Source organism: Dicentrarchus labrax, unplaced genomic scaffold (assembly GCF_905237075.1).
Source record: "Dicentrarchus labrax unplaced genomic scaffold, dlabrax2021, whole genome shotgun sequence".
Classification (NCBI taxonomy): Eukaryota; Metazoa; Chordata; class Actinopteri; family Moronidae; genus Dicentrarchus; species Dicentrarchus labrax.
Window position 1 is genome coordinate 5926232 of NW_026136715.1, and position 15017 is coordinate 5941248.

The following is a 15017-nucleotide window of genomic DNA, read 5'->3' on the forward strand; positions in this document are numbered from 1 at the left end:
TAACTTTTTAGAACGATAAAGTTAGTTGACAGGATAGAAAAACCACAACCTTAATCTCCACAGTTACATAGTTACCCTGCAGATACATATATTGCACATTAACTGTATGATTCGTTTACAAAATAAATATGATGCACCATAAAATCAATAATCGAACAATACTGTCTTCCAAAATGTAGTGAAGTACCCAAACCTCTAAATATTACTTAAGTAAATGTACTTAGTTACTTCCCACCACTGCATATCTACACATAGTAACTATAAAACCTTTAAAATGATCACTCATAGAAACTCAATGAGTACTTGTGATAGTTTGGCTGCTGTGCTTTTACTCTCATTACACACATTTTTTCTTACTTTATCCTTACTAATACTTCCACTACTACAATAAACTCAACATTTAGTGCCACAGACAGACTTTACCTGATATGATATGAACACTACAATGCATATTTTCTCAGGAGGGGCCACGCGTGAGGAGAGTGTGGTCATGTAAAGCGCGATCATGAGTTTACTAGGTGGCGTCTCCCCACACTGGGATTAGCTGTCTTCTCTTTCAGCACTCCCTGAATTCCATTCCGCCTTTTACTTTTCCGGCAGCTCTCTTTCTCCCCTCTCTCTCTCCTCTCTCTCTCTCTCTCTCTCTCTCTTTGCTCTATCCCAGCACAGGACTTCCCAGTGACTTTGCAAAGGCTGCGTTTAGCCCACAACAAGTCCCAAGTTTCGGAGCGCACAGGAGGAGAAGCAAGTTTGGAGAGCCGAGTCGATATTTCCCAGCAGGCACGAAATAAAAACTAGAATAAAAATACATTTAAAGAAAAAAAAGCAAACAAACGCGAAAAAGGATCCGTGTTACCTGTTGATGAAGTCCCACCGGGTGTGGGACGCAGAGGAGCAGCCGGGTGCCTTCACGCAGAAGAAAAGTCTGAAAAAGGTGCAGACATCTCCGCGCTCCAGTGCCCAGGAGGAGTGAAGGACCTCGGGTTTTCCTTTTCCCCCAGCATTCTGCAGCCTGTGCTGGGTTGGTGGAAAATGGGCACCACTTCGATCTGTGGACTTATCCTGTCTTTGATACTCACATGCCAGCTGGTCACTGTAAGTGAGCCCGAACTTTACTCTCTTTACAATCTCTGTTCACTTTTTAAACTCTCCACTGTGGGGTTTGATGATTCATTCACTCTTAAAAAACAGACCTGTAAAAGTATGTATCCCCCCCCCCAGAGGTCAAGTCAGAGTTACAAATCAGTGCTTTTATGTCCTATTAAAGGCACAAAAAGAGAGGAGGTATGGGTTGATGGTACTATTTATGCTCAGTAAATAGTGTGGTCTGCTGGTGCAGGGCTGTTCGCATGCAAGTGGGGCTGTATAACAGATTCCAGCCCACACAGTCATATCAGGGTGTACTGTAAAGATGCTTTTAAAAGTAATATGACAAACTAGAACCTGCTGTTGAGTGAAGCTGGGCTAAGTTTGTCCATAGAAACAAGCTATTCATAGTCTCCCTGGAGTCCTTGACTCCTAAACCTTCTCAAACTTAGTCAGGCCACTGTTTGCATTGCCTACAGTGGCTCTTTTTTCTGGTATTACATTTGAATGGAGTTGCAAAACATATATGAAAATGTGGATTTATTATTAGTATGTGTTTGTCCTTTGTACTAGAACAGATTTCTTTGTCCTTCTTCTTTATGAAGCAGTGTTGGAAATCCTTTAGAATAAAAGTTGGGACTCATATGCAAAATATAGGCTTTAGGTTGTAAAAAAGAAAATAAAAAAGAAAACAAGTGTTGAATCCACTTGCCCCTTCCATTCACTGTAGTTGAGATAATGCACCATATTGGGAATTTCTTGCAAAGTTGCATCCTCTGGTTTTATTCATGCAGCCTTTATTACCGTGCAGTATACTATACAGGGCAGCAACCAACATTTATTTTATTATTGATTATTTTTGTCATTTTTGATTATTTTTTTTATTATTCGGTTAATAATTTAGTCCATAAAATGCCTCAGGGCAAAATGCTTGTTTTATCCAAAAACGGCTAAAAACTCAAATATTAATATTAATGATTTAATGTACAGTGATATACAACAGGGAACAGCGGCAAATAATCACATTGGAGAAGCTGAAAACATTTAATAAATGACTTTACCGCTTAATTAATTATCAAAATTGTTGCAGATTAGCTTTCTGTCTGTCAACTGGTCAATTAATTGTCTCAGCTCCAATGTACTGCCCATGCACTGTTGGGTATTTACTAATTAATTAATGATGTTTCAGTCTGAAATATGTTTTACTCTTCTATATCTGTAGTATGAATCATATAGAGGATGAACATTGCCTTGCTGCTGAGAATAGACCACCAGCCCCCCCACCCTTCAGAAATCCCGTCTGGTTTCTCACCTTTATGCCCTCCAATAAACAGAGCTGTCATGGTTGAGATATCTGTGACTCCTCTGTGTTGATTTGATCTGAAGCAAAGCCTTTTTGAATGATGGGACATAGTTGAGCCAGCAGACATAAATCTTTCACCTGCTGGATATAGAGTATATGAGCTGTAATATTCCAGACGTTTGAAAAGCTATAGTGTTGATGACTTCAAGGTATATTTAACATCCAGCGGTGACATGCTATCGAGCTCCGAGCCTTCCCTGTGGATGACATGATCCATCACTTTGTGCCGGTTCACAAAGCTGAGACAAAAGGTGCATTACCTGCATCCTGAAAGCCAAAAGTCATGTATCTTCAATAGCATCGATCCACAAACCCCAGTCCCCAGAGGGCTAACGCCGTGTGTTGTGCACTGATGCTGGAAGGTAATAGGAGATGGCCTCTACACTGTAACCACAGCCTTGATTGACTGCGAGGCCAACAATACCAACATAATTGAATTATCTGGAACCACTAGCATCTGTTTCTTGCATCATGACTTTGAACTACAACAGGCGGACTGTCTCTTGATTCAATTAAGCACACGTACTGGTGTTACTACGGGGGCCTCCTTTCTCCCCACTGGAATGTCAGGGTCATGCGCATCAACTCAAACAATCAAAGTCAATAAAAACTCACCGTGGGTAAGAGCTCTCCATCACAAATGAGTCCCCCATAACCTGCTGTGAACCACCACCAGCGGTACCAGAGTGAGAGCTGATTCGACTCAAGTTTTTACAGCTTAATATTCAATAAAACCTGTAAATACTTCTGCTCTCAAATCTGTTCTGGCTCATATTAGTGTTTTACAAGTGAAAATGAATTGATAAGGTCAGCGGTCTGTGTAACTTTCTGGTCTTACTCAGTCAGATAAAAGAAAGTGAGGCCACTTTGTTTTCTTATGTATGACATCAGACCTACTGTGAGCACCACCGCTGACAATTTTGGCTCAGAGATTTCTCCCAGTATAGACTGTCATAAGTGTCCCTTGACTTCATTGGGGGTTGGACTGGAGTTGGGGGAAGGGTGGCCTGGATTCCTATGACTATATAGTCTGCAGAGCATGTATCGCTCATGTAAATTGTTCTCCCTCTCTTCTGTGTGTACCTCAACCCCTTCCTTTGCTGCTAAACGCTATGCAGCGACAGTTTGATCTGATGATTTATTTAGTCTATGCCGGGTGATGTACTGATTAGGCGAGGTGGTTGGTCTCTCTGTGTGGCGCTTTGTCGTTTCAGCCCCGGCTACCTGGTGTTTAATTCCCATTCAGAGTCGATGACGACTCTATGGAGTTGCAAAGCACAGCAGTGCAAACACCAACTCCACTCCACAGTTTGAACAGTAGGGATGGGTCTGCCCCCACCAGACCCATTCACATAATTGCTTGAAGACTGGGTTCAGTAAACATTGCATTGTTGAATTATAGCCCCAGGAGAGAGGCCATCTTGGCTGATGGGACAATGGTGCACTGAAGTGGCTCGCCCCCTCCTCAAGCACATTGGCACATATGGAGTGCAGGCCGGCAGGCAGGCATTTGTTGACTCTGCAGTGAGGTGTGACTTGGGCCGGTATAGAGGTCAGAGAGGTGAGGACTCTGAACCTGACTCTGTTTCTCAGCTCAGCGGGGGTTCCTCGTGATTTATTCGCAGCACAGATTAGCTCCAACTGCACAGTTTCCTAAACTTTTCACTTTTAATTAGCGTATGCAGTTGCATGTCATGCTGCTCTTGTTTGAGTTCTCACCATTTGTATTTGCATGTACTAGGGGTGCACGATATTGTAAAAATAATCATTGTGATTATTTTGATGATATTTTACGATTGCTATATGATTCACGATTGATGGGAATGATAACTTTTGCATCACTGAAAATATGCTGATGTGACAGTTGCTGAGGTCTGTACCAAACAGAGAAGATTTGTTGGCCAGGGTAGCACACCAGTACTTCATTGGTATAGGTGGACGAGGGACTGTGCCTGACTTAAAGAAACATAGCCTATTTTTACACCACTTTCCTAATTTTATTACCTTCTTGGCAGCCATAGGCTTCCATTCGTTTAACCAAGGGCTGGAATTCAGTGCTCTTTTTCTGGTCTTCTTCTGATTCCATTTGCAGCTGCAGGCAATGCCACTGTCTATTGTCTTATTATTATAATTTAATCAATGCATACTATCTCTTAACCTTTGAGATCTGTGTGATATGTGTGCTGTGATGCAAAGTAGGAATTCATGTTGCAGAGATGCATCAAAGCCTTAAAGGTGGACAAAATATATTTGGGTTTTCCCCCCACCCTCGCATTGGACACACCCTGACACACACAAACGAATGTCTTCTTACAATAGTCCATGTTCTGCGGTTGCAGTAGCGTTGCGCTTTCATGCCCAACGTCTCGTCCGTGTCGGACAGAAGAGCCGACTCCAAACACAGCTGCACCTGAGCTGGTACAGCAGCAACGCGGTGCATGTGCTGACATGAGCAAGCATACTCTTGAGAATCGCCTGTTGTAACTAGAGTCCTACTCTTTCCATTCACACCTCTTCACACATTTACATTTTGCTCCTCTGAAGCATAGGTCCGGGGATGGCTTTTGTTTCAAGCCACAGTTTAACAGACTCTATGTATCATCCTCAGATCAGTCTGAAACTTGTCAGGCCTAGTGCCATTCTGTAATTAAATCTTCAAAGCTTTATGTGGGAGAAATGTTAAGTTTGAATGTACCTCATTTGGAGGGAATAAATTTGAAGCCATCAAACCTCTCCGATTACCACATCTTTTCTTTTATTTTCACTTTGATAACAGTACATTCAACACACCTCCAAACACAGAATAACATCAAACATTTTTTGATTATTTTTTTTTATCTTCAACAATACTATTATCAGTGTGGAAAAGTGTGGCTGAGTGATCAAAGTCATTCTTTAAAGTCCCAGTGTGTAACATTTAAGAAGATCTATTGGCAGAAATATAATGTAATGTTTTCATTAGTGTATAATCAACCGAATATAGTGTTGTTTGGATTAGAATTGTTTCTGTTACCTTGGAATAAGCTGTTTATATCCACAGACGCCATGTGTTGCCTTCCATGGAGTCTGCGTAGTTAAACTGCCAAACACTAGATAGGGGTGTTGTTGTTGTCTTACTGAAGTGCCTGCAATCAGGTAATTACAGCCAATTTCTGGATTTTCCTCGATAGTGAACCTTGTAATGTGACCCCATTACTGAGCAGCATCTACTCAAGTGACTTCCTGGCAAGAATCATTAAAATGGCATTTTCCCCGTCCATGTTGTGTGATATCTAATTGTTCATATTCAGACGTGGGGGAAAGAAAGATCGATAGCAGACAGTTAAGCGAGTGCCCTCGGCCTGTTTTTTGAGTAAAACATGCTAAGAACGGTTCATTCCTGTGTTAAGGAGTTCATGGTGAGGTCACAGGATGTCTTGAGGACACAAGCCAGTCGACACCACAAGCAATGAAAAACAGCTAATCGACAGAAACTATTTATGATGGCAAATGACAAATTGTCTCCCTGGCCAGTGCTTGTGTGAGGAATATTGAATTATCAATGATATTCATCTGAAAATTCAAAAAGAGACTTCTATGTTCAGTTGGAAAAAGGTTACGTTTTTTTTCTCCTTATTGCAAGATGAGTGGCTTGCAGGTCTTTCTTTGGATATACTTTAATGGCAACGGTCACTCTGCTCCACCAGAAATACTGAGCTTTAAACCTAACACAAGTCACTCAGCTTGATAAGAAGAACAAAAGACTGTAATAGACTGGTACAGACTCTGACTGATTTCCTCATCTTAAACAGCCTTCTTCAATCTTTTCACATTGTATTGCCGGGCTTTTTCCCAGGCTGTACCCCAGCTCGCGCTCATTAGAGATTCATTGAAATGCTAAGTTAACTGTATTGCACTTTCCCTTTGAAGGTGCTCTATAGTTGTCTGTGCCCTATTGAATCTGCCATTGTCTTCGCTAGCAGCATTGATGTGAAGTCACTTGGGCGTTCTGCTTTTTGCTCAAGGGAGCTGCTGCATTGTCTTGCATGGTCCCTCCCAACTTATACAGCTACTCTGATGGGGGTCGCTGCCCTTTTCACCAAAGACGTTTTTTGTGTGTTGTGAACAGATTTTTTTTTTTCAGGGTACTTAAGTTTGCGAAAGGAATGCTATCATTCTTTTTTCCTCCATTGTCTTTTAAAAACCAGGTTTGACCCTGACATCCTGTGACCACCACCACCACCACCCTGCTATCTTATCAGAAGAGATGATTTCTCACTCTCTGAGACTAGTAGCGCCCTGCCTCGCTTCCTCTTACTGTACAACAAGTCTCTACCTGTGAAACCGAAAGGCTTCCGTCATTGCGAGACTTTATTGTAACCTAAGAAGATGCAAATTCACCAAAGCTTTTGTTAAACCCTTAAGGTTCACAGAGGGAGGTCGGAAAGTGGATTTTTGCAGGCTTTAGGGTGTAATGGCTCAGTGAAAAGTAAATAGAGGGAAAAACAAGTCTTCCCCTTTCTGCTCGCTCTTATTTAATTCAACTTGTTCGAAGGCAGCCATACAAGTCTGCTGCTCTTCAGGAGCCCAATTAGATGACTCCACAAATTAAAGGTTTTGTATGTTTTGAACACCAGAGCTGAGGAGCAAGAGCTGACTGTGCAAATCTGAAAATCTGTGAAAACTAAAAATCAACTAAAAATCAATTCAATTAAGACAAGAATACAAACTAAATGCATAAAAAATGTATCTTTTCCTCATATTCTGGCATTAGACCAAAACGTGTTTTTTTCTATTTATTGGCTTTGGGAAAGTTAAAGTTGTTATCCTTTCTTATGTAATGTTAAAAGTGAAAACATACGGCTGTACAATACAAACAAGACTTTGAACCCACTATGAAAATGTATCCCATATTGCTTCTGGTTTATGGAAATGTTCAGTTCTCAGGTACTGGGCCCTCACTGTGCCCCTCACAGAGGCTGCGGAGGCCCTTAGGAGAGACAGGAGGAGAGCTGCACCAGTCTGGTCTGTGTTATCATGTCAGCTGCACCGTCCCAGGAGACATAACAACTCTTTTACTTTGTTATACACACAGACACGTACGTGCTTTGTGTTCTCACAGGAATTTTTCACCCTGTCCTTACCTCTTTCTGCTCACTTTTGCTAGTGGCTTTTATTGCTCTCTGAATCCTTCCACATTGTAAATGGGTGGTAAACCAATATCAATTTCTACCCACTGTCTATTCCTCCAGTGGCAAGGAAGGCAATTTTAACAAGTGATTGGCTCTGTGAGATATATATAGAGCTGAGAACCAAATGAATTTGTGGTCAAAAGGTTGCCGGCAGTCCATTGTTTTGGTGCAGTGGTTTGTGATGCTCTAAAACTTTTGTCCCTTGCTGAGTCACCATCCTGTTGGGGAAATGAAACCTGGAACTATCTACAGGGCAAGAGGACCCCACTTCCCCTGAAGCAAAGTTTATTCAGGCTTTCCTGTGTGCAGTTCAGATGTCCTGCTCTGTATATGCTGAAAGAAATAACCCAGTGTAGTTGTTGTTTTCCCAACCCCATACCAACTTTATTCCCTACTTAAATCTTTTTTCTCTCTGAAGTATGTTTAGACTTGAAAAGCCCCATAATCTGTAGTCATTCTAGTTTTTCATATCTCAACAAGTAAGACTTATTTAAACATCTCCCATGAAGTCTTTTTTTTCCTGCAGTTAAGATAGAGGCATTTATCACAGGTTTTTATATTTTGCACAGCGAGATCTCCTCCATTTCAGTGTCCGTCAGCTGGTCACAGAGTGGAGTTGCAAAACTGTGCAGAAGTTTTCACAAATCTTCATAACTTGGCAAGTAACGCGCTGGAACTACGGATTAATGAATTCCCCTGGACTTAATTATGCCAAAGTACAAGCCCTTGTTTTTATTTTCCTCTCTCAGCTAGAATGTGATATTTGAATTTCCATCACAGTGTGTTTCAGCTGAGCAGAAGTGCTTGGTTGGAAATATTTTCCATCCAGGTTTGCTGCTTTTGAAGATGTATGTTCCATGCCAAGAGCCAAACTGTGTTGTCATGGAAAAAGTCTTTGATTCAGACACACACTAATTTGCATACTGTATTTTTAATGAAAAGTAAATATTACACCAAATCATAGAGGCTCAGCAGCAAACTTGTATCCATCACCAGAGTTATGCAAATCTCAATCTTGGGTTGCATCAGAAGTGACACAGTAATCCATCCTTTCTGCTTATGATGATATATCAAATGATATAATATAATAATTAATGTTACATTAAATTTAATAAACATACACTGTTAGCATGACCTGTTGCTACTTGCTCACCTTGGTAATTGACCCTTCACTAAGCTCCTCCCCCCTTAGTTACTGTTGCTATGCCTGTCAAGCATTCCATTCTTACCGTACACAGCACTGCAGCTTACAGTGATAACGGTGGCAAACATTTACATTTTTTAAACAATGTTTCCGTAATTTCAGACAAAGACAGATAAAAGCAGGCTCCTCATTTCTAGTCGCCCTTCGATTTTGCAGCCGAAATGACGACAGCCGCTGGCAGATTGTATGAGCTGTAGCTAGCCAGCTGATGAACTCTGTGAGTTGGTTAAAAAACGCTGTTTCCACCTGACTTGTTTTAAAATGAGAACCCCGTCAAAGGGGTCTTAAATATGCATTTTATGAGTACATGATATTGTGCTAAAAGACTGGGAGGGAAGCTAGCAGATAATCCGTAGAACTAAAGGAGCAGCTTTTTTCTTATATTCCAGTGTAGTGCTAGTGTACGATAGGTTGAATGAAAGAAAAAAAAGTAAATTATAAACAGTGACATGTCAGACTACTCTTGCATATTTAGCTCACCCAAAAAAGGGCCAGCAGAAGCTGATGTGGTCTTCATGACCCTCGCGATCAAGAGATGCATTTTTTTGTGTGGAAGGTGTACAGCCGCACACTAGACCGTCACTACTGACTGAGAAGTTGTATGACTGAAAACCAAGCCACTGATAAGAGTGGAATGTGGACCCTGTTAGTGGTTGAGCGTTTCGCTAGATTAAAATCACAGTTTCTTGTATGCTGCCTGAAACCTTCATCATTGAATCTTCTGATCATTTGCAAATACACTGCGCTTGAAGCGGATCCAGAACACCCTCAGGGAGCAGCTGAGTGAAGGATTTCAGATTTTTATCTTTATTCTTGAAGAGTCTTGCCAACCAAATACAGAAAAATACAAAGACTCCTTAACCACCACGCTGACTAAAGTAGCTTAGCATTCATCATGTGCCCAGAGGCTTGACAGTATGCAAGTCTACCCAGTACCTGGCAGGCCTATTGAAGAGGAAGGTTGGCCTTGTAAAACAGTTGGTAAGGCAAGGGGAATTTTTTGTGGCTTTAGACTAAAGTGGCTGTATATAATTTTCTCTCCACCCAAACCATCTGTTGATCCCGTGGAATGAGGAGTCATCTAAATACTCAGCTTAAAGGCTTGTTTATATACTTCTGAAAGTTGCAGTTTACGGTTTGATCAGCAATGGCGCAGATAGAGACACCAACGGAGGAGGAGATCTATTGGATAAATACTATTTTGAAACCCCACCAAAAGTTCATCACTGTGTATGTGCCACATTTCTGACATAGCAATATTTGAGTTCCGTTGAAGCATGAGTCAGCCTGTATTCTCAGTTGAGACATACAGTTTACAGTAAGTAGCTGGTGACCACCAACAATGCCCTTACAAAACCACATCACTCAGGACCGAATTATGGGAACAGCAGCTGTCGAATATCGCTGATTTCCTTTTAAATCGATGCACAGCTGTTGGGATATTGGTCACATTTTGACACTCATGAGTACGTTTCGTAATTCGTTCCTCTTTTTATAACCATGTGAGGTACACATATGGGATTTGCTCATCGAAATTACAGATCATCTTTGACCTTGATGCCCTTCAGTAATCATCAGAGACAGTAAAGGCCTCACTTTTCTTTTCGTCTTCATGCTGGCAGCACCTCCAGCCAAGTCAGGCAATTATTGCTTTAAAAGGGGTAATTAAATGGTTCTTCCCCTGAACTGAGGGACTGCATGATTTATGTAGACCGTGAGCACATAGAGGAGGTTCTTTCAGCTGTGCCAGGATGAAGAGGCCCTGTCTTCTTTACCAGACTCCACCTGCTGAGGCTCTATTATGACCCTGTCATGGGTACAAGGGGTGTAGATGGGGGCTAAAATTTGGCAACTACACTAGACTGCAGACGGCAGTCAAATTCTCTGACACAGACATCAGTCTTGCCTTTTGGGCACATGGTTAACTTCAGTCTGTTGTTTCACCAGGGCTTTCCTGGTGCAGTGATAATGGAAAACAAGATTTGAGGGAGATAATAGAAGAATGAGAGCAGAGTTGTTTTTTCATGCCTATTTGTTATTTAGAACAGGCCGACCAGACAGAAGGAGATTAGGGTCTGATCATCCCCTCAGTGCTGTGTGTCTGAGGGCAAGTCAGCACTATTGCTGCAACCCAGAGGTGGAGTTTGTTCTTCTGATATCATATACCCAGCCATAATATACAACTAGTCCACAACAAAAATGTATTTAATATTTATTAAGATATCCTGCTGCAGACCTGTCTCTGTCTCGCTGCCTGTTGCTGATAGCGGTCGGGGTCAAAGGCCCCTGTAAATACATTTCAAACTGGAAAAGAATGTCTGTTGTACCTTCCTTTGCAAAGCATGGCACCTGAATCCACAGCGCGTATGCTCAATGTAAAACATGTGTATGGAAGTTGGCATTTAAAGTCTGACTTCAAAATGTGTCTGCGGCAACAGATATTTCCACTGAGTGGTGGAATGGCAAGAATGACCTGTTGTGTCCCTAAAACATTTTAAAGAATGCTGTAACAATGAAAAATAGTCAATAACAATAATCACAACTTTTCATCTATTTTCTTCAAAATACCGGTAAATGTATATTTCAAGCATAAACGTTTAATTTAGAACAGCATAATTGTCAATCATGGCTCATCCTGCTCCCATCCAGCCCCCTGGGCAGGAATACTTGGAGTTAAGCTGAGGAATGAGTGTTTGATGATGTGAATACCTTAAGTTTCACTTGAAAAAAATATAAGCCAATGAAATTACAATTCTTTTTTCTTTCTTTATTTGGGTAAAAATTGCAGTTATGTTCTTCCTCATTGTCTGAGACACAAAAATTTTGCCATGAAGAGAAGAACTGTCAGCAAGGTCAGACGGAGTGATGCAACCTCACTGGTGAAAGCTGAGTCTTAAATTATCTGCTTTCTGTTCTTTTTTCTTTGAAAGGTCATGAACTGGCCTGTGCTGGCTTGTCCATTAGCACAGTGATGAGTCAAAGATAGACTGCAGTTAGTTTCACGGCCTTCTCTCATATACCTGACTGGTTCACTTCGCTGATTAACCACCGGAGCTCGGTGTGTTTTCACACGAACACACAGAGCCCCTTGCCTATAATTACCTCTTATTATAGTAGGAAATGGATCCCTCACATCTGCTTCCAATGAATGGCCAGGTTAGCCCTCCTGCTTTCTTGTATTATTGCATAAACTCCTGGCAAACAGATGTCTTTGTAGGTGTGAGCACACCTTCAAATTAAAGCCTGTTGTTGAATTACGAGGACAGGTGAAATTTGTCTGTCAACTGTTGGGAGGAGGATGCTCCCAGACTTTGTTTATGGTTGTCAGATGTCGGCCCTCGGATTTGTTGGGTAGTTGGTACAAAGCCAACCACATTCTCTTATGTCTCTATATGAGTTGAACGTAGAGTGTTATTAAAATTAATTATCTGCTAAAGTGCTGTTCCCCCTGCAGCATTTGTTTAAAACTGGTCACTCTAGAAAGAACAAAATTACAAACATTCATGGTCCTGATCACAATTGCAGGCCATTAATAGTCATAGAACATGGGTTTCAACAGGAATACAGACCATGTAGACACTTGTGTTAAGGGCCTTAAATAATGATCATTTTTTATACTTGGGTGATCCATGATTCCTTAAAACTTCATCTCTAGTCAGGTATAATTAACAACTCAACAGCTAAATAAATGGAATAAATGCTCCTGTTTACTTGACCCTCCTTTTTTAGGTTAACTGCTGACTTTTATGCCTTCTCCTGGCTAATTGTAACATGAGCCTTTTACAAACAACAGGACCAGGATCGTTAAAAAGCCTCTGCTTGCAAGGTAAATGTCTGCAATGAAAGAACCTAATAAAGGTTTGTGGTTCCAATTAGCTTCCCAATGGTGAGATTATTACTGATGAGTTTAGACACAAACATAAAAGCACATTATGGGGTGTTTGCATTTCAGTCACTTTGAGAAAAAATCATTTAATAGCCATCTTGTCTATTGATTAAGATAGCAATTTACCCATCAGTGTCACTATATAAATATTGGCACTAGTACCTCTGCTAGAATGGCAGACTTACAGCTAAAATTATAGTCTATGTAGATGTAGGGACCACTCTCAGCACCTTATTGTACATCCGGGTCTGTCTGTATTGCTGCATCTCCCTATCTATAGAGAAAAGAAGAATACAAAAATAAGATCCAGGTTGTGTAAAGTCCTTCCAATTGTGTGTATAGTATAACTATTTAGCATTAAGTGTGCATCATTTTCTTCATAGTTACATATAATATTCACTAACTTAGAAATAGAGATGTGCTATATTTGCTGACATGCCATAAACTTATCATTCCTTGTGATCCAGTCTGTTTTCGTCTGTTTACTCTGTAGTGAAGGCTGTATTTGCATTTAGTTATTGTTCTTGTCTGAACATGAATGCAGTTTATTTTTGGGACTATCTTGTGGAGGAAGGGTAAGTGAAGTAAAGGAAGTGTTTAATTTAGCTTAGGGATTTTATCTAGCTCTCAAAGCGTAAGACCCAGCAGGCGTGGTCCGATCTGGGGGAATTCCTTACCCCCCCAAAGTCCATCAAGGAAAATGGGATAGCTGGAGTGCTCTTTTATCATACTTACTATCCAGACATACATGCTGGTGGATTTATCAGCATAGAAAAAGGATGCTTCCGGCTGTCTGGGGGGGATTTAAACCCGATGAGCTTTAAATTTTGAGATTTATAGATTCATTTTATGGATCTGTTTTTTTCGGAGGGGATCATTTGCTTTTTTAATCAATCTGTGAAACACGACAGCTGAAACCACATCAAAACCTGCTGTTATGTCTGCGATAGATAGACTAGTGAATGATCCCTGCAGGGAAACAGTCTAGACAGGAAGATTCCCAGTCTAGGTGAGTTAATATACTGTAGGTTATTTTGCTGACACAGCCAGTAACTAAATACAGAATGTTACAGCTTTTAAGCATTATCGCAAGTTAAACAGGATAAGTAGTGATGCTTAATGGAAAAACCATTAAAAGCAATAGCTTCAGCCATTGTGTTTGATGGGGTTATTGGTATATACTGTAGGTATAAATGTGGTTGTGTGTGATTGTTTCAGCATGTTTTACTAATCAATGGTAAGATACTGTGCCAGACGTCAGGCCTGCAAAACGGTAAATGATGCAGGAAAAGTCAGAGACATCTCAAGAGGCTCTTGTTGAGCCCCTTGTTGACCTTGGACAAAAGTAATGACGGGACTACTGTTTATCTCTCATCCAACAGCTTTTCCCCCGGCCCTCGTTCATGACCATATCTTCTTCCTGCACTCTCGCAGTTTGCTTATCCAAAGTCTGCTCTGAGACTGACTAAGGTTTTGGCTGGCTTGGATTTCCATACTTGTTTCTGAAGTTGGAGGCACTGCAGCAGTATAAGGAACTTCTTGTACAAGCCTTCAACTGTTAAAACAACAGCTGCCAAAACTTGTTAAAAGTTTTAGCCAAGTGATTTTCCCATAAATTCTTCCTATTAACAAGAGAGTGGCTGACTGCTTCTGTTCAGACAAATTAGATATAGATATAGAAGTTGTAAAATAGACATAGAAGTTGTAAAATACAGGAAGGATGAAAATGAAACTTGAGCTTAATGGAATGGCCAGTGGTTACCCCGAGTAATACAGGTAAGCTAATCCTATTTATAGGGTTGGAGTTTTCTGACCAGCCAAAACAAAAGGGCTTTACACCTGGAGAAATCCAACCTTCACATCGCTCAGATTCCCCAGATCCATCTCCTTGAACCATTCTCCAGAACATAATCTGGTTCTTTGCAAGTGTCTTGCCCCTTGATCCTTTGTCAGGAGGTGACAGAGGGAGTCTGAATCAAGGGTTTAAAACTATGAATGGAAAAGGTGAGAGCCAATCAGAATGAAGGCATTTTATGCCGACAAAGTGGGCACCTGATCCTCTCTCACATGCCGAACCCAATAATTGGCTTCAGGAATGTTCACATTTCTCTGCTTTAGGGTATCGTTAAAGAGGTAAAGCTTGCCGGCCTTTTGGAGGGTGGTTAAGATTTGCCTTGATCCTTGGATTGGGGAAAATAAATGACTTCCTACACCAAACATAGCAGACAACGTGCAGGAAAGTCCCTTGTTAGACTGAAGCTTAAGGTCACATCTCTGCTAGCCAGAGTGTGGGCGGATTTGCTTCAA

At 41.0% G+C, this 15017-nt stretch overlaps 1 protein-coding gene across 12 annotated transcripts in view; it reads left to right on the top strand.

The window, feature by feature from the left end:
• Positions 1-633: 633 nt before the first annotated feature.
• hspg2 (heparan sulfate proteoglycan 2) overlaps positions 634-15017 on the top strand; it is an 89892-nt gene continuing 75508 nt past the window's right edge. For 10 of the 12 annotated variants that reach the window (XM_051424161.1, XM_051424164.1, XM_051424165.1 and 7 more), the window contains exon 1: positions 634-1095. In XM_051424161.1, coding sequence (XP_051280121.1) covers positions 1033-1095 — 63 coding nt within the window. In that variant the 5' untranslated portion in view covers positions 634-1032. The remainder of the gene's footprint in view (positions 1096-15017) is intronic. The other 2 variants (XM_051424171.1, XM_051424172.1) reach the window with 1 other exon arrangement.